Source organism: Xyrauchen texanus, chromosome 21 (genome assembly GCF_025860055.1).
Source record: "Xyrauchen texanus isolate HMW12.3.18 chromosome 21, RBS_HiC_50CHRs, whole genome shotgun sequence".
NCBI classification, from domain to species: domain Eukaryota; kingdom Metazoa; phylum Chordata; class Actinopteri; order Cypriniformes; family Catostomidae; genus Xyrauchen; species Xyrauchen texanus.
In genome coordinates, this window is record NC_068296.1 from 23421674 (window position 1) to 23442072 (window position 20399).

At 36.6% G+C, this 20399-nt stretch overlaps 1 protein-coding gene across 2 annotated transcripts in view; it reads left to right on the forward strand.

Moving 5' to 3' along the window:
* Nucleotides 1–5685: 5685 nt before the first annotated feature.
* Nucleotides 5686–20399, forward strand: part of LOC127661662 (C-myc promoter-binding protein-like) — a 40987-nt gene continuing 26273 nt past the window's right edge. For both annotated transcript variants that reach the window (XM_052152477.1, XM_052152478.1), the window contains exons 1-7: nt 5686–5893; nt 13788–14135; nt 14852–15098; nt 15559–15628; nt 17152–17321; nt 18322–18560; nt 20258–20324. In XM_052152477.1, coding sequence (XP_052008437.1) covers nt 13825–14135; nt 14852–15098; nt 15559–15628; nt 17152–17321; nt 18322–18560; nt 20258–20324 — 1104 coding nt within the window. In that variant the 5' untranslated portion in view covers nt 5686–5893; nt 13788–13824. The remainder of the gene's footprint in view (nt 5894–13787; nt 14136–14851; nt 15099–15558; nt 15629–17151; nt 17322–18321; nt 18561–20257; nt 20325–20399) is intronic.

Below are 20399 nucleotides of genomic sequence, written 5' to 3' on the forward strand. Positions count from 1 at the left end.
GTATCAAATGTTCCAAGGGATTCATATATGGTATTCATGGTATTATGTTCTTGACAAATTTTGACAATTGAACAGACTATTGTGCATGTGATGACTTATACAATGAAATGACGCTGACACGTTTTGGAGCGAACAACCATTAGACTGAGAATCAACAATCAGTTTAGATCAACAAGATCTATTCACTTGGAAATTGTGCTAAATGTAGGCTACCTGTACTTAATAATTTGCAAAGATGTACTGAGACATTGAGACATGTACCTAGACATTTGCAATTTGATGAAATGAATGAGAAATTCAATTCTGTTGTGAACAATTGCCAAGTGGTTTGGAGGTTTTCCATGTTGTTTTGAGAATGTAATTTCTGTTTCAAGAAATGAGCCAAACCAATGGAGAAAAACTGAAAAATGTGACAAGTCGTGTAAAATATACAGAATGACTTGTGATGAAATCCAAGTGCTCTCATAGTGATTATGACTTCTGAAGACTTTAATTAAAGCCCTTGAATGCAATACCTTTATGACTATTTTATATAAATGTATCTCTGAAGGGAACTGACTGTCTTCAGGAAAGTTTTGCTGGCATTTTCTTTTCATCTTACCTCTGTATAATGCCTAATGAAGTATTGCTTATAAGTGCAGGGCTGCTTTGTGTACAACCATTACCAGGGTCACAGCTATAGTTCTGCTGCATAAGCGTCACCTACTGTCAGAGAGCGAATTAGCATTTTCATTCAGTCCATCTGCCGTTTTTATTAGATCAATGTAAAAATCTTACTGCATTTTTACACAGCATAGATAGATAGATAGATAGATAGATAGATAGATAGATAGATAGATAGATAGATAGATAGATAGATAGATAGATAGATAGATAGATAGATAGATAGATAGATAGATAGATAGATAGATAGATAGATAGATAGATTTAATGGTAAAGACTTGAGAATTGCTTGTGACTTGAACATGTGCAACTTACTCCAACCTCTGCAATACACTATGATGGATGTAAAAGGCTATAAAGGTTATATGTCATTACCACCATGTAATATTCTGGATATATAAGGTATTTACCTCTCATATAAGTATTACTTTGACTTACAGCTGACATACACTGAAATAAATAATTTTGTGGTAAAATAAATATAGCAGAAAATATTAAGTAATACTTTGAGTAAGTTAAAGTGTGAACTTAAAAATATTAAGAAAATTCTATATCTGTACTCAATTTCAGCATGTAAAAATGAATGCTCTGGCTTACAAGTAAATATTATTTAGGATTGTTTGTTATCTTTACAACACATTTATCATATTTCAGTCCAAGTAGAAAACCTTTTTAAAATGTACTAATTTGAGTACATTTTACTTAACTTTTCAAAGCTGGTGTTCCCAGCATGCACCAGGCTTGAATAAATAACAAGCTTGTATTCAAGTTTATTTACACACGTTTTTATCATTGATTTTGTTGTTACATTTTGTAAGTTCTTGTTTTGTGAAGTCTGAAGTTCATTTTCAACTCAAAAATAACTGTTCATGATATAAAAATGTTTTACCATGTCTAATCGTGTATTGCGCACCAAGTGTTGAGGTCTGTGTGCACAGCTCTGCATCTTCTTTCTGTTTTCAGTAATGTGATTTTTGTCTAATAGACTGCACAGCATGCATTAAGCTTCCCTGTGAAAGGCTTCCATATGTCATGTGGTACGTGATCAAACATGCTTCTAAGGAAAGTTCAAAATATGAAATGTTCATATAAAATGTTGAGTTAAATTTTAGTAAGTTTATTAAGGTCCCATATTAACTGAAATGTTTAACCTACATTTACTCACTCACTTTAATCAATAGTTTGTCATGAAGTTAAGTAGATTTTACTTAACTCGATACCATTCAAATTTTCTGAGAAAAACTGTGTGCAAAAACGTGTGAAAAAAGTAAATCTTTATAGTCTTTTTTTCAGTGTACATTCTTTAAGACGTTGTATTCTCATACAGTGTAAAATAAAATGAAAATATACTGTGTTGCATGAACAAGGTTATATTTCTTTTCAGCTTCCCTGACAAGCCTGTTTGAGCTTTCCATGAAGTATAATTTTCATGGCCTGTGCTACTTTTAAGATTGCTGTAGTTTTGGAAGTTACAGGTTACTTTAGTATCCTCAAAGTTTCTTCAACTGCTTAAGTACATGTTTGCCTTGTGTTGTCTGCAATTAACTAAACAATGGCATCCATTATTCAAGTTCAAGTTTCAAGTTTAAGGTTGTTTGTCGTTCCATTCAAACACAAGTGCACATTTCACAGTGGAACAAAGGTACATTCCTCCAGGTCCACAGTATAATTAAAGGGGATATTGAGGTAGTAGTTGTAAACAGAATACAGTGCAAAGCATTTTCGTGCAGTACAGTACAAATAAAAGCGTGATTAATTTGCAATTATATCCCTCTCTGTGCTTACGCGATATAAATACTCAGTGCAATACATCAAGATGACATGACTATGGTGGGATGAAGTAGTACCACTAGTGGGATATGTATATATATTCTGTTTCAGACAAATACAATTTGCAGCCTGACAAACATTACTATAAATGCATAGAGAGTGCTGAGAACAATTCAGCGAAAATCTGTGAAATTGTGCTGAATACTGACTGGCATTGAATGTCAAGCAATGATTCTGGCAGAGCATTATCAAGAGGACACAAACAAACTCTGTGGTAGGCAGAGACCATCGGCATCAGCCCTCATGCATTAATCAATTTGTTCAGCTGTTCCTCTCGCAAAATGAGCTCAACACCAGTTCTGGTTTTGGATCCAAAAAACTGTTCCCTGAGGCTTTATTTAGATGTTTACATGCTCCGCAGTTCTAGAAATATTTCAGTATACATGTCATCAGCATAAACCAAATAAACTAACATGCTAGTTATAGGCATTATATTATCTTCTGGAAATACCGGAGATGCTCATTCTTGTCATTTACTACTCTGCATTTTAGTCATTTTGGGCAGTAACTAAATTAACTTAGTATAGGTGCACTCATGAACTTTTACTTATTGTAAAGTCTTAGAAACTCAAATATCCTCCTCAATTGAAAAATGTGTACTTTCACATCAGTCTGTATAGCACAGAATTACCTTTCTTTGGATATTTATGTTCAGTTATGGTGGATATTGTGAATAATATGTTGATATGACCCCAAATTGTTATTAATAGAGGCATACGGCAACTGTCTTATTCAGATTTTTAGAAACCAGAATATTGGCATAATCTGGTTATCGTAATCAGGTTATGCTTTTGAATGATGTGTACAGTACATAATCAGAATATGAATACATTCTAATTAAATGGATATGAAAATTATGTCATCATTTACTCACCTGCCTCATGTGGTACCAAACCATGAGACACAAAAGTAGATGTTAATTACAATGTCAGCCTTAGTCTCCATTCACTTTCATTGTATGGAAAAATGTGGCATGTAGGCGAATGGTGACTGAGAACATTCTAAATAAAATCTCCTTTTGTGTCCAATGGAGGAAAGTAATTTGAGTTTGTAACAACATGAGGGTGAGTAAATGATAACCAAATATTCCTTTTTTGGGTGAAATATCCTTTTAATATCTGAATATTAATGTAAGGACTCTCCTAATCAAAGAAGTGGAATAACAGTGTTAAATGCATGGTCAGTGTCAGAGCCGGTCCTAGCATTTTGGGGGCTCTAAGCAAAAATGTGTGTGGGGGCTCCCATCCGTATGTTTGTAACACTACTTAAAATGTCTTTGGCAGTTCCTGGTGGATCGGAGGACCTATGTAACTTGCTTAGTTTGGCTAAAGGGAGCACCAGCACTGGTCAGAGTCATGGTAAGACACTTGTTGTACAGTACACTATAGAGTGCTGTAGTTTAAACTCCAGGGTAGACTGACACTATGATGATGCTCACAAGGTGCCATGAAGTTTTACATACCATGCTTTTGTCAAGATGGCAACTAATAAGGTCTGTTGATGTCTGAGTCTGCCATCTGGGTGGCCAGTGGCCTTTGGAATCGCAGAAAGACCATAACACAAGGGCCTGGACTGTTCTAAAGTTTATGGGTTTTCAGAGCCAGTTGGGTGGCCAGACAGCATGCACTTCAGCTAGTTATTTATTTATTTATTTACATTATTCAGGTAGTAGTTGAAGAAACTACTGTTCTTTGACCCTTCTAAACAAACACACACACTAGCAGCACATTAACCCACACAGAAGTTTCCCAGATTAGGATATGTCTCTGCCATCAGAGTTACGGGCAGCTGTCCAACCCCTGTGTGTGTGTTTGTCTTTTGGTTCAGTTCTTCATTAAATATTAATTATAATATCAAGCCGGTTCTCGACTCCTCATTTCCATTAATCCCTTTACAGCGTGATAAAATGCATGGGTTGACGGTCTCAGACTTGGAGGCAACTGAGATTCATCCTCCGCCACCCGGATTGAGGCAAATCACTATGCCACCACGAGGACTTAGAGCACATTGGGAATTGGGCATTTCAAATTGGGAACATCACAATAATATAATCATAAAATGTCTAGTTGTAGTGCTTTCAATATAGCTAAGAGTGAATATAATTGAAAAATTACTCATTTTTGTTTTTATTTGCATTTTCTATACTGTGCCAACTTTTTCAGAATTGGGGTTGTATGTGCCTTGGTGTGAAGTTTAGCTATGGATTGCAACAATCTGTCCTCATCAAGACCACCTAGAATGCCATGGAACATCTGAGTCAGTGGGCACAGTTTCAGATGTTGGTAGTCATACCGTTGCATTGAACCAGAACAAAATATCTGCAAGCTCTCTGTCTGGTGGTGACGGCTGCATCATAATTATCAAAGCTCTGCAAGAACATGCAGATTTACTTATTTGAGCAGGGTTAATTTAATGGTGATAATGATAGCAAGTTGAACTTGTTTTACACAATGTCTACTCTGAATTCTGAGTAAATTATTGAAAACACCAGATGTGCAACAAGGTTGTCAGTAGATTTTGGAATGGTAAAATAAGTGCCTAATAAGCCTGACCTATCACTAGTAACAATCTATCTCACACTTATAGCAACACTGTTTAGCACAATGCAGATGGATGCCATTGGTGTGTGAATGTGAGTGTGAATGGGTGAATGGAACACAGTGTAAAGTGCTTTGATAACCTCTAAGGTTAAAAAAGGCGCTATATAAGTGCAGACCATTTACCATGCCTAAAACACATTAAAAGGAAAGTTCATACAAAAATGTTTGGAGTTTTGTGTTGCTCCTAAACGTTATGACTTTCTTCAGTGGAACTCAAAAGATGGTAGGCAGTATGTTAGTCGCCATTTACTTTCATTGCATTTTTATATAATTTTTTGCATATCAAAGATGGATCAGAATTTGCTGTCAGCAATACACAATGTTGATTGCAGTAGACCTTATATAAATCATGCTATATGAGCTTGTTTTTATGAAGTGCTGTTTCTTTAAATCAAGGTAGCAAGTCTAACACATTTCAATAGTAAATGTCAGTTCAAAAGCATTCTTCCAATAGACCTTTATATGGACTTGTCGGGATGCCCCCACATTAAATCACCGATAGTCCCCGGAATGCTCAATGACGTCACAATTTGCTGGCAGTCACGTGTCCTTCTGGCAGGTTTAGATAAGCGCTTGCGCGAGACGGAGCGCATCTCTAAACGCGTATAGAGAACATAGCCCTCTCTAATCGTGCCTTGGTTATATGGAGGATTATTTATATACGTGATGGAAGAAAATCTATTTGTCTGATGAAAATGGATGGGAATACAGAGATCCTTCATCTGTCGCGCGATAAATAATCAGAATAACGGTGCGCGTGTCAATGAGTGTGTCCTCTGCATCGTCGTCCTGCTGAAACAGTGAGTGTGAATTGCTCATATTTGTTTAATGGTAACGTTTGGTGAACGGACCTTTGTACGTTTACCTTCTATTGTTAACACAAAACGCACAAATGCCTGATTAAAAAAAGTGACGATTGATTTGGCGTGTTATGTATTTTATAGTCTATATTTAAAACGGACAGGCGATGGGCGCCTGCTGTCAGTCATCACGCGACGATAATTGTGCGCTTGTTTTGATTCTGCTCGTACATTTACACACCATGCGGTGATAGTCATCATTTATATTATGATTATGTAACAAATGTATTATTATTAAGGCTGTAGAGCGTCGAAATGAAATGTCATGGGTTATGATTTATGAGTTACTGTCAGACTGACCCAACCCTGCCTGTCTGGAAGCAATGTCATCTTCATACTTATTTCACAATATTTCACAGTTTTAACTGTAACGCTCATGTTTGTTTATTGATATGACTTAGCACGCAATTCTCCATTATCACTGCCACCCCTGAGATAGATCTGTTTAGAAGATAGGATCACTTTCATGACAGTATTGTTGTGATGGATGCAATACTATTTCAGTTGGCAATATATCTCAAAATATAGGTTTTAAGATTTCAATTACAAATAAAGAGATTATGGTATTTTGCTGATGTGTTAATGTGATGCTTAGGTGTTTCTTAATAGGAACCCGGTTGAGCAATTATTCTACAGTAAATTTCAGAGATATTTGCGGAAGGATAAGGAAGATTGTTCAAAGCACCCATTCTGAATCCTGCTGGTTTTCCTTTTATTCCTGCAATTAGAGTTGGTTGTGATATATATCTGAATTCAGAGGATTTGCAATATCGGATTCATAAACATGGGCCTTAGGAAAGCAAGATGTTGAAGTGTAGCCTATCCCTTTATATTCATGAAACCATTTTTTTTTTTTTTTTTACACATAGGTCATGGATGATTCATTAGTTTGTGTCTGTTGTTTCTTCATTTGTTGTCTCTAGGTGTCTGCATCTAACGTAGTTTCCTCCATTTTTTCCTGTTCTGTTTCATAATTGCTCAGACCAACATCAACAATGCATTTGCCAGAGGTTTAAATGTTGTTTCACAGTAGCCTAAATGACACATTTCACGGAAACGTTTGTACGTCTGGTGTGACATTTGACTCCTTGTTAATAAGCTTCTCATTCATCTTCTCATCAACATGACTGTTGAAGTCCTGCATTGGACAGAATTTCTTTTGAAACTGCAGATGTATACAAGAAATTGTTCAGCTTGACATGAGGGAAGTTGTTGTCTTTTCAAGTTGGAAAATATGACATTACGTTTGTCACCAAACTGAAAAGTTTGAGATACAGGAAAATACCTATAATGTGGACAAAATATGAGTGCCAGTCCTGTACCTCAGTAAAGCCTTCACGGGAAATAGCTTGCCTGCCTCCTATCCAAAGTATGCAGATGTCTGCTTGTTTCTCACCATGGTGCAAAGGAATCAAATGTCCGCCCCTGTGTCTTAAGCAGGACCAGATGCTCGGCCAAATGTGCTACATTAGTTCCCCCTTCGTGTGTTTTACTCTGCGCCTCTCTGCTGTCCCTGGACTGTGTAGTATCAGGAGTCCCTTGGTCCATGGAGCCCACAATCTGGGCCCCAGCCCATAGCTCTAACACATCTGGATGAGATCACGCTCATTTTTATGGGCAATCTATTCGATTGGCTTATCCGCGGATCTCCTGCTTGCAAAAGGATGGTAAAAGAAGGGCAAGGCTTATCATTTCATCACAGTCGTTAGCATGCTATAAGAAGTTTTGTTGTGCTGGGGGTGTTCTGTTGTTCTGGTATTTTAGGATTTTATGTAATGAAGAAAAAGATTGTTTAATAGACCAGTCTATTGTGTGCTTATCATAGGTAACATAAATTTGTAAATGAGATGTCTTTATAATGCGGTGCTTCATTCTGTTGGCATCATTCTGTTGTGTCATGCTTTCAGTTAAAGGGTTAGAAGGTCATTATTTTCTCCCCTTTCATGTCGTATTAAATCTTTCTTCCGTGGAACACACAAGAAGAAATTTTAAAGACAGTTAATGCTGCTCTTTTTTACTTTTATACTGCTACTCTTTTATACTGAAAGTGAATGTGTACAGTCCCTAACATTCTGCCTAAGAAAGTCATACAGGTTTGGAACAACATGAGGGTGAGTAAATGATAATATAATACACATTTTGGGGTGAACTATTTATTTAAGACTGGAACTGTCCAGTCATTTAAATGGAAAAATGAACCGTTTAAAATATATTTATATATTTTAGTCCATTTCTTAGGAATGGTGTGTAGGAAGTCGGTCAGAGATCAGAGGACTTCCTTATTTTTCTCTCAGCATTCAAAGCGGATGGCTTAGACACAGACTGTAATTTTCTTTCATGGGTTCTCCATGCCAGAATTTCCGCTGCGTAGGACACATGCTGATTTCTCTGATGAAAGAGCCATTTCCAACGCACTTCCGTGCGTTTTTGAGTCTCTCTTTGACGTTACCATGGTGTTTCTCAATAAGGGAGTAACTTCCTATTAGTTGTCTGAAAAGTGTTGAGTGCAAGAGTCTTTATAATTACATCAGATAACAATGAAATCTGCTTCAGGTTATTCCAACTGTTGTTGGGTTTCCAACCACATATTTTTATGCATAATTGGGATGTCGCATAAAAACCGCTGGATGGAAACACCAAGATGTGAATAAAATCTTCAAAATGCAAAAAAAAAAAAAGAAAAGAAATGGAAGACAAACCTGTAAAAAATGTATACCCTTTCTTGAGGGAGATGCATTTGTATTCAACAAGAAGAAATGTGCATAAACTATGATGGCAATACATTTACTGAATAAACAGCTATTGAATTTATTAGGAATACAAGATGTGCATCAAAAAAAGTAATGTGACTGAATAACTCCAGTCATTGCATCTGAATTGTTGCTCTGGTCATCCAGTGCCCTGAACACAAACTCAAACTGTGCCTAAGAGCAGGTTTATTTACACTTTAGAAAAATATATTATAGATCCGCACGACAAAGATGTAAGGAAAGAGGAACGCACACACATAGTGCTCCCAGAACTGTGGATGCGTCTCAATCAGTTCCCTAGTTTAGTAGTCAGTTTACTCCCTAAAAGATCCCACAATGCACCATAAAACTTGGAGCATCATTGCTCACTATGTTCCCTTACCGGAAACATTGTCAAAGCCTTATTTTCTCTTTAAAAGAGATGTTGTTTGTTATGTCTTTCATCCATAAATCATCCATAAAAATATTTTAATATTAAAGTTATTAAAAATAGCTTTAAAATACACTCTTTATATTTGTATTTCTTTATTGTTATTTATCTTTCATAATAACACTGTATGTATAATATCTTCAACGAAAATGAACGATAGTGTCATTTCTACAGCGATGGTGCTGATTAATAACAGCTGCGCTTGAATGTGCGAGTATGGTATCGTGTCACAGTTAATTGAGTCGTAAGTGTTCGTGTTCACAACATATTGATTCACGACATAGGGAACTAGGGAGGTGACTGAGACACACCCTGTGTGACGTACTGTCGCTCCCAGACATGAGACAATGTTCTTTACAGTGTTTGAATGTGTGCTCAGTACCAGTGGTTCTCAACCAGGGGGCCGGGATCCACTAGGGGGCCTCAGCACACTTCCAAGGGGGCCTCAAGATGACTTAAAATTAATTAAAAAAATAATTATTAAAATAATTAAAATAATCCTACTTAATTAAAATGCTAATAAATACAAGGTGGAAATGATCCATGATCCATGATTAATTATTTTAATCAGACACGTCTAGTTTCAGGCAAGGGGGCCTTCAAATATGGTCTTGGACTGTGAAGGGCCTTGGAGTCAAAAAGGTTGAGAACCACTGCTCTATAGCGCAAGTATTTTATTAATAAAAGAGTCACAATAGCTACAATTTCTCCAGAAGTGATGATTTTGTCCTTTTGAACACATGGGATGGAAATGTGCCTTTATTTGCATGTTTTTTGCAATATCACGGTTTTTGCATAACTGAAATTTGCAAATTGGATGCAAAGATTGCTAATAAAGTTGTAACTCTCCAATTTTGCATAGAATTGAGCTCTAATCTGAAGATGTATGGTTAGTTTTTTTCCCCATCTCCAGCAGTTGTCATTTAAAGGGATAGTTTACTCCAAAACTAGAATTCTGTCATCATTTACTCACATTTCTGTTGTTGCAAACTCATATAACTTTCTTCAGTTGAACACAAAAGGAGATGCTAAGCAGAATGTTTTGGACTGACAGCCTCAGTAAGAGTAAATAGAGTAAATGATCACAGAATTTTAATTTTGAGGTGAACTATACCTTACATTTTTATTTTTTATTTATCAGGTTCACATAACTTCATCACCTCTTCCAAAAGAATCATCTTTCTGAAAATCTGTGATTCATGTTAACTTGTTTTATGCATGTAGTTTTTCCTCTCCCTCACATTGTAATGATGAATATTTGCAGTTTTTTCTTCATCGTTGCCATGGTGAGGATTATAATTTCTCTGTGCTGATGGTGGAGAGTGTAGCACCAGCCTCAGTGGATGGAGTGGAGAGATTATGTCTATATATAATCTTAAATCTGTCACGTAACATGTGACACATCTGCAACATTTTCTCCTCTGTACATTTGGTGGACTACCAATATAGCATCTGTCTAGAACAGTGTAGGTATGATTAAATCTTGAGATGTTTCTATGTTTATGTATACTAATTAATGTTTTTTTTTGTTATTTTGATAAAAAACATAACATTTTAATTTCGGCATTATTTACTCATGTTATTCCAAACCATACAACTTTCTTTCTTTTGTGGAACATGGGTGTATATCTTCATCGTTCTGTTGCTGGACAAGAGTTAAAGAGATTGTTCTAGAGACCCCCTCCTTCAACCCAAAGGTTTTATAAGGATGAGAGGGATTAGAGTTTTAAGGCCTGTAATTATTCTCGGCATTTTATCAAGATCTTTAAGTCTGCCGACATCATGTCAACATTTTCAGAATGTTTGATAGAAATAGCTACTTCCTGATTTATACTGTTACCATCAATATCACCGGTTCCTCAAATGAAAAATGTTTTCACGTCAATGCTTGGTTATGGCAAAAGAACTAGTCAGTAGGTCAGTTTCATTTCCTTAAGCTCTTAAACTGTGTCTCGTGACTTTGTTGGCCAGTACTGTAAACCAAAGACAAGCCATTGGCTAGAAGCTCCAAGACAACAAAACCTTTCAGATGGTGAAAGTGTATGTCTAGTGTAATGTGGGTGATGTACACAGAGGGTTTTAAAAAAAAGTGAAAAAAAAAAAACTGCTTATTTAGCCTTTAATTGGTGATTTGGAGGTATTATATGACCTGTTACAATGGTAATCATATGAGATTCCTTGTTCTGATTCCGATTGTACCGGTTCTTTAATGATGCCATTAATGATTCTTAGTAACATTTGAGGAAGCACCAAGTAATTGATCCCAAGTATATATATATATATATATATATATATATATATATATATATATATATATATATATATATATATATATATATTATAAATAAAAATACTAAGCCAAAACAATACTATTTTTGGTAAAACATTTTTAATGTGCTGCTAATGTAATCTGTTCCTAATGTGTATCTTGAACTACACATTTTCATAACCAGTGAATAATAACTCTGATTTAAGTCTCACAAACCTTAAAGTTGAAGGCATTAAAATACTGTTCTTTCTCTTATCCCAGTTTAATATGCTTAATATGAGACAATTATAAGTAAACAATTCGTAATTGTTTCGAAAACCCGAACACTGTTTGTCTATAGTGTTATAAAAGTTTGTTTTGAGCAGCCCGTCCAGTCTGACACAACAAAATTAACTCAAGCAATGGCATGAGTTGGGGTTGGGACTATCTGTTTGATGACCAATGGAAGATGGAGAATGTTTCACCCCAAAAAATTTATTCTCTCATCATTTACTCAGATTTCCCAGATTTCTTTCATCTGCTGAACACGAATTAAGAATTTTTGAATATCTCAGCTCTGTAGATCCTCACAATGCAAGTGAAATGTGGCCAGAACTTTGAAGGTCCAAAAAGCACATAAAGGCAGCATAAAAGTTATCCATTCAAGTCGTTAATTCTATATCTTCAGAATCGATATGATAAATGTGGGTGAGAAACAGATCAATGTTTATGTCCTTTTTTTATTATAAATAACCACTTTCACATTCTGCTTCTTTTGTTTTTGGCAGTTCACATTCTTTTTGCATATCGCCACCTATTGAGCAGGGAAGAGAATTTAAAGTAAAAAGAAAAGGACTTAAATATTGAAAAAAAGTTTCTCATCCAGCAGAAGAAAGTCAGTCATACACATCTGGGATGGCATGAGAGTGAGTAAATTATGAGAGAATTTTCATTTTTGGGTGAACTATCCCTTTAAAGCTGGTTGAAAACAATATTTATTTGTGCTTTTACACTTCAGCTTCAAATACACCATACAACATAACACAGTAGCAGTTCTTTGTTTATTTCAAATCGGATATGACCAAACATATTGACTTGTGGTTCAGTGAGTGTGTCAGAAGTTAGGAAACTGCAGGAAACACTGTCAGAGCGTTTTAGTACAGTGTGTGCACATTGGTAGGAGAATGCAGAAATTTACTGTCATGAAAACCATTCGGTTCTGGTATTTACATTTTTTTAAATGGAGCCAGTTCTTAACAAGAAACAATCATCTTAACAATGATCTGTACAGAAAGTCAGAGCTAGACACACACACAGCTCCACACCAGCAGGAGCCCTGCTATTTACAGCACCATGAAGCCTTGTGAGAATCTGTCACTTGTAACTCACACGCGAGTTATCCTTGTGCATGTGCCAACCTGTGTGTTGTAAAAGCATCAGGCTTGTTCTGGAAGGGATTGGAGGTAACTGACACATCTAATTAAGATATCAGTGGTTTTATTGATAGGGAGGCTTTACAGCGACAATTGACATACAGTATATTGACCAAGAAAGAGGAATTCCCTTTGCTGTCTGAGCTCTTTTTTTAAAGTACATTTCATTCTTGCTGTGGAGTGACTCAGCACATAACAACTGTAGATGCTTTCTATTATTCATACTTCAAAAGTATAATAGAGTGTATATACATTTATCCCCAGCAGGAATGGATAATTGCTTCCGTATGTCCAGTTTATTTTTCTCACAATGCTTGTTACATGAGGTTGTGTTCTGAGCCTATGGGAGTGGATATGTAATGGTCATATCCTTTTCTAAGCACATAAGAGACCAAATGTAACTAGAGGAAAAAAAAAAATGTCACGGCATTTCCTTGGAGTGTTGTATATCTCGCACTTTGCTGTTTGTGGTGATTTGCTTTTTAAAATCCCTCCCAGTTTGCCTCTTAGAATACGTTTCTACGCAATAATGTTTTCTTTCATGCAGATATTTATTAAAGAGATAATTCACCAAAAAATATGAACACTCAGTCATCATTTACTCACCCTCAAGCTATTCCAAATCTGTTTGACTTTCTTCCATAGAAAGCAAAAGGAGATGTCAGGCAGAATTTTAGCCTCAGTTGCCATTCGCTTTCAGTGTATGGAAAAAAGGCTATGAAAGTGAATGGTGACTGAGGTTAACATTTTGCCTAACATCTCTTGTATTCCACAGAAGAGGAAAAAAATCATACTGGTTTGCAGAACATGATGAACTATCCCTTTAAGCAACTATGTTTAGCCCTATAGTTGTACATTGCTTTCTAAGCAGGTGGCATGCTGTAATATTCCTGTTGTGCTGTAAATTCCTCATCCTATTCACATCTCTCTCTTTCCCTCTCTATTTATGTTTTTCTCCTCCCCCTCTTCCCAGCACATATAAAGTCCTCCCTCTATGGGGATGATAGAAGATGGAGGAGAATAGCCCTCGTGTAGCAGACTACTTTGTGGTGGCAGGACTCACTCACTCCTCTAAGCCCCTAGAGGATGACATCCACCCTGAGGAAGGCAGTCACAGGAGCTCAGCTCAGCCTAAGGCTCCCATTACAGATGTGGCGGTAGTGATCCGCTCCTTTGGGGAGGAGGTACCTCGTGGGTATACCTGCATTGAATGCACACCCTCTGGCCTGCCTGCAGAACTAAATGGAGGTAGTCTCTTGGGACCGCAGATCTTCCTCTGCTACAGGAGAGGCAGAGACAAACCACCGCTCACAGACCTGGGGTAAGGCATCCATGCTTCAGATGTGTTTACATAATAGTTGTTACAAAACCTTGTGAGATGCCAACCTACCTAGACAACATTTTTAGACCTCATAGTCTAGTCTCCAAGCCTGACCATCTAAAAAGTGATCAAAACCCCTCTAAAATCAGCCAAGAGACCAGCTGGACCAGACTAAGGAGACCTACTAAAATCTTATGCTGTTTTTAGCTGTTTGTAGCATAATTATGCTGCCTTCATAGATACCTCATTGTCAAAATTCTATCCTTTGCTTACTGCAATCCCAGATTTTGACAAACAAGATGAAAGATGGAAATGTTGATTACATACTTTATTTTAAACAATACTGCAAAAATATTGAGGAAATAATTGTGCAAACTATGTGTTTTTATGCATATTAGAGTCTCATGCCGTTAGCTTAGCAACATGCTAACACTAAACTCTATTAAAAGCAACCATAAGCAAGTTGTTTCTGTTGTGTGCTTTACATGCTACTCGTTTGATGCTAATAAGTGACTATATGAGTTGCTGCCTATGTAGAATGTTCCAAATCAGTCATTATTGAGGTTCCTTTAGAGTTAGGATGTTGCACCTTAGAAGGAAGTTGCCCAAGTAGGCGGTCAACAGGGAGGCAGCTCTATTAGTTGTGAAACCTGTTGTATTATCACTTTTTGCAAAGACTTGCAGTTTCCTCATGGATTTTCCTTCATGTGTTTCAGGGTCCTTTATGAGTGGAAGGAGAAATTGAAGACAGACTGTCACATTATACAGACCACACCCTCTGGCCGCCCTGCTAATATCAGTAGCTCCTCCTCCCAGAGGATCTACATCACATATCGGCGTGCCTGTGAGAATCACTCTAATGCCACACTGGCTGTCACAGACATCTGTGTCATCATTCCCGGCAAGGGGGAAACACCACCACATGCCTTCTGCAAGGTGGAAAAGAACCTCAACACTAGTATGGTGAGCACAGCAGTTTCCCTAGTTACACACTATATATGAAATTATGAGACATGATGAGATAAGTCTTTCACTTTCAGTATAAGAATATGTCATTAAAGTCAACATGAAATCAAAATGTACCCTATTTTCATTTTTATAGTGCATTTGTTTTTAATTATTGTAAACGATTCATTGGTGTATGTTATTTCAAATAAACCAAATGTTTATTTGTAACTTTTGTTACTTTTCCTCAGAAATAAATTACTTTTCGGGCTGTTGGATTGTGTTAACCAAATAGCTATTTAGGCATTTTTTTAGCAAATTCACAATCAGGTCTGGCTGTATTCTAGTCTAGTTCCACTTTTCACGATGCCATCAATTCCTAATGGATCAAATGAAGTTCTGCCTTATATACAAAATGGGCTGCGAATGGTAAATCACATTGACTTCAAGTTCATTTCTGTTCTTCTTGATTTTACAGTGGGGGTCCTCTGTGTACTTGTGCTACAAAAAATCTTTGGCCAAAACCAACACACTTGCATTCAAAGCAGGTACTGTATCAAGTCTTGAGTTGTATTTTGCCATTTTTGTTGTGCAGTTTACAAGGAACCGCTGCAGGTGACCGGAAGTGTTAGTGAGATACCCATTAGAGCAGGAGTCATTGGTGCAGCAGGATAGTACTGTGGATGAGTGAAATCTGATACTCCCATGATACAAGAACCATATGATGTCATAGTTAAGCTGATAATTGTCTGTCTTTATGCTGTTATTTTCACTGTAGGAGTAACTACATAAAAGAAGAAATGCTATTAAATGAACTACATTACATCAGTAGCACAACAGTAATTGAACTGTTTTCATAATACTATAGCTTTTTTCAGCAACAAGCTACTTTTTTCACCTAGTATCTGTGTAGTTCAATGAAATGCCACATCACTGTTTATATGTCCAAGCTTCATGTATGTATGCATGTGCAGCTTTACAGTTCAACAAACAATACTCATACAAGCTCTATTAAAGTGATAGTTCACCCAAAAATGAAAAATCTCTCATTATTTCACACCCTCATCCCATCTTAGATTTGTATGCCAAGAACTATGAAGCTACAAAAAGCACATAAAGTCAGCATAAGTTATCCAGAAGATTCCAGTGGTTAAATTTAAATCTTCTGGAGTGATATACAGTAGTAGGTTAAGATATTGTTATTTTTACTATAAATTCTTCTTCCAGCCCAGTAGTTGGCGATATGCATGAAGAATGCAAATCGGCAAAAACAAAAGAGGAAGAATGTGATTGATGGTAAAAAAAGGACTTAAATATTGATCTGTTTCTCACCCACACTTATCATATCATTAATCACTGAAGTCTTATGGATTACTTTTATGCTGCCTTTATGTGCTTTTGGAACTTCAAAGTTCTGGTCACCATTCACTTGCATTGTATGGACCTGCAGAGCTGAGATATTCTTCTAAAAACCTTTGTGTTCTGCAGATGAAAGAAAGTCATGCACATCTGCGATGGCAGTTGTTTTAGTTTTAGTGTATTGGTTCTTGATTAATTTGAGTGAATCCGTTTATTTGGATGGTTCATGCAATTGAATCAGTTAAAAATAATTGATTCACTGATTTAAGTCCCTGTGCAGCATTTTGCCTTTATTTTTATTATTAAGTATTTAATTAAATTCTGCTGTTCATCACTATGTTTTCCATTCAGTTACATTCCAAATGTTTGGTTGTATTTAGTGCAATGCTGTTGCCATAAAAAAGATTCATTAATTTATTGAAAAACCCTCATTGTATTCAAATGTATTGTGCCATACTTTATTTTATGAGTAGCTTGTAGCTTGGGAAGCTACAGTTTTGAAGTAGCTTCCGCAACACAGCTCATATTATATTCACAGTATACAGCAGCACCACACAGCTTTACCAGCCTTAACTGTTGCCTGTGATTGTCATTTGGAAAACTGGGTCAAGTAATTATTTACAGAGTAAGCATGACCGTGATCAATTATCAGTATTAACTGTTGTTTTTAATGGAGCTAACAGTCAAATTGAGGGTTTTTTGATGTGTGCAGGTCTGTTGTCCAGATATCCAGAAGAAGACTATGATTCTTTTCCTTTGCCTGAATCTGTGCCCCTGTTTTGTCTACCTATGGGAGCATCCATCGAGTGCTGGCCCTCTCAAACCAAATATTCTCTCCCTGTCTTTTCCACATTTGTTCTCACTGGTGCCTCTGGAGAAAAGGTACACACACGAAAATGTTGGCATGAGCACACACACTCACTTACATGCGCATTCTGGCTCGCTGCAGTTTTATTTCTTACTGCAGCACAATCTCTGATAGCTTTCTTTAGGAAAATCAGGCACAGCGGAGGGTGAATTGTCTTTGCTGGTTTGGAGATTTGCAATGAATTTAAAGCAGCAAGAAATTGGCACATGTGGAATATTAAGAACTCCCATGAATGGGCATTAAAAACAATTCTAAATAAGATGAAGATGTTTTAATGGCATAGCTAAAGCTCAGTTGCTGTCTGCTCAGGTATGTTAAACACATCAGTGCACTCAGCTCACTCTCTTCAAGTCTCCTGGCTATTTGTGCTGCAGTATTCAATCATTTATTCATCTTGGTAAGCGACTTCAAAGAAATCTTGCTAAACTGAGATAATCCTGATTTGAGCTGCTTGAACAGAAAGCAAAGATAATCTGGAATATCACTTTCTATCTCACCGAACAGATATGAGTAAAACACTTATGACTTTTAAAACACATATTGTTGGTGATGCTTTTTGAATGTAGAAGTTGTATTACATCATGTGGTATCAACAAGGGTGCCTGTAAGATTTGATTTTGGTGTATGAACTGAAACCTGACCACATCCCACCCCCAAAATATGTATCTGTAATGACATTATGCTATTTGCAAATAATTTGATTTCACACATACAGAGAAAATAAAGGCACTTGAGTTTCTCTGCAGCATGTTTCTCTTAAAAAAAGAGACAAATCCTCTGTTGATTATTGTCACAAGCACACACAGCTCTCTGCTCTCTCTCACTCAGGAATCAACCGAATACCAAAAATCATATAATAATAAAAATAACACAAACAGGCGAGCTCTCATATTACTCATGGTGCACACAGCTACATGCACGACTGGGAAGCTCACTCCTTTTTGCTCTCTAAAATGAAAACTTACTCTACTGCAAATGCTAGAGGTTTTTCATGAATCTGTCTTGTGTTCATAGGTTTATGGAGCTGCCATCCAGTTCTACGAGCCCTACCCAGAGGAACATTTGACTGACAAGCAGAGATCTCAGCTGGGCCTGCAGGATAACTGTCTCAGGCCTGATGGGTCCATGACTGTCCACACCAACAAAAGCATCTGCCTTCTGTCTCACTGGCCCTTTTTCGATGCTTTCCATAACTTCCTCACCTTCCTGTACAGATACTCCATTTCTGGTCCACACATTCTGCCCATTGAGAAGTGAGTACTAGGGAAAATAATATACATGTTTAATAAAAATAAATGCAACATTGCATAAGATATTTACCCTTTAACCTCTGAAGGTGTTTTAAAGATTTCCCGTTTCACTGGCATGCCAAAAATAAAAGGCTTATAAGGTTCAGTTGTTTGGAATAATTTTTGTCACGTTCCTCTGTTGTCTGCCCTGTGTCTCACTAGTCTATTGTTTATGAACCACACTTCCCAGTATCCACCTGTCATCATCACTGCCATTTTGTTCATTGTTCTCACCTGTGTCCAATTTAGTCATCACTCCCTGTGTATTTAAGCCCTGCTTCTTGTTTTCTCCTTGTCTGTCGTTGTATGTTGTCAAGCCTGGAATGTTTCTCCTGCCCGAGTTTACTCGTTTATGTTTGTTTCCCCATCGAGGGTTTTTCCTTTGTGTTTTGCCTGTTTACCTTTTTAATAAAAGTCTGCATTTGGACCGCGTCTCCTCGCTGCCTCATTCGTTACAATTTTAATGAAGATTTTTACAAATGTTTTAATTATATAGATTATGATACATTAATGAGACTCTCAGCCTAAGAAACTGGTTAAAAATCACAACAACAAATGTAGTCAAGAAGTTACTTTTTTTATTAAGCCTCTTTAAGCCTCTCCAAAATATAATATTTAATAATTGTACATAAGGACTTATTACACATGCAAATACAACAATGCTCTCTCTCCAAAGCATGCAGGCATGAGTAACGAGATCTCATTCAGATCCATTCATTGTCATTTGAGTCATCAAGTCTGTGTCACGTACTTGGTGCCTTCTCCTGGTTGCCATATGTAATTAGAGTGAATGATCCTCTCTACCCATATTTGGATGACTTCCATCTCTGGTTGCATCAATCCTAATACGGTTTGGTTTTCCACGATGCTGGACAACCTACCACATAATTTCCAATGAAGTCACCTGATACAGGAAAGCTAATGTGTTTTTAGCCAAGCAAATAGCTCATTATGTGCTATGTGCACGTTGTGCTTCGTGTGGATTATCTAATGATCTGTGCATCCATATACATTGTTTGTGGGCTTTTTTTTGTTTTTGCACAATTTTTTGTTCTGTTTATTTTTCATGAAGCAACTTAAGGAGCAACACCTGTTTAAATGTTACATATATGCCAAAGACATATACGTAGCTGTTACTCACTAGGTTTTTGCTGTGAGTAAAACAAATAGGCAGGTTGTATTCTACTCTTTGAGAGCTTTCCAATGACATATGACACATGGCTATTTGATCAGTTTGATATTTTTACTGATTACAATAATATGTACAGTGCAACATTTTTATAAAAACAGAACACTTCCTATTTGTCTGCAAATTTCAAAGCACTTGTTAAGTTTTGATTGTAATGCTGGTTGGTCAAGACTGTAGTTATTAATATCTTGATAATTATAATTTTTTTACGGGCCCAATCCGAGCTTAAAGGGTGAGGACTTGTTTTCATAGAGCAAATTAAGTTTATTTTTCTTACCTCATTGGCATTTACATGTTCTTTTTTTTTTACTGTAAGCATATATCTAACAAAATGTAATGAGGTTTATGCTTAAAATAAATACAAAGCAAAAAAAAAATGCAAAGTCATATTCTGCATATGAGTTCACAGTATTTATGATTGCGTCTCCTTTTGTGCATTAACTTGTTTTATTTATTTTGGTTTTCCCCTCAGGCATATTTCTCATTTCATGCACAAGGTTCCTTTTCCTTCCTCTCAAAGGCCACGTATCTTGGTGCAGGTGAGTTTTATGCACATCATGCCTTTTGTTTGACTAATGTTGTGCCTGAAATGGTAAATACCAATGGCACCATTT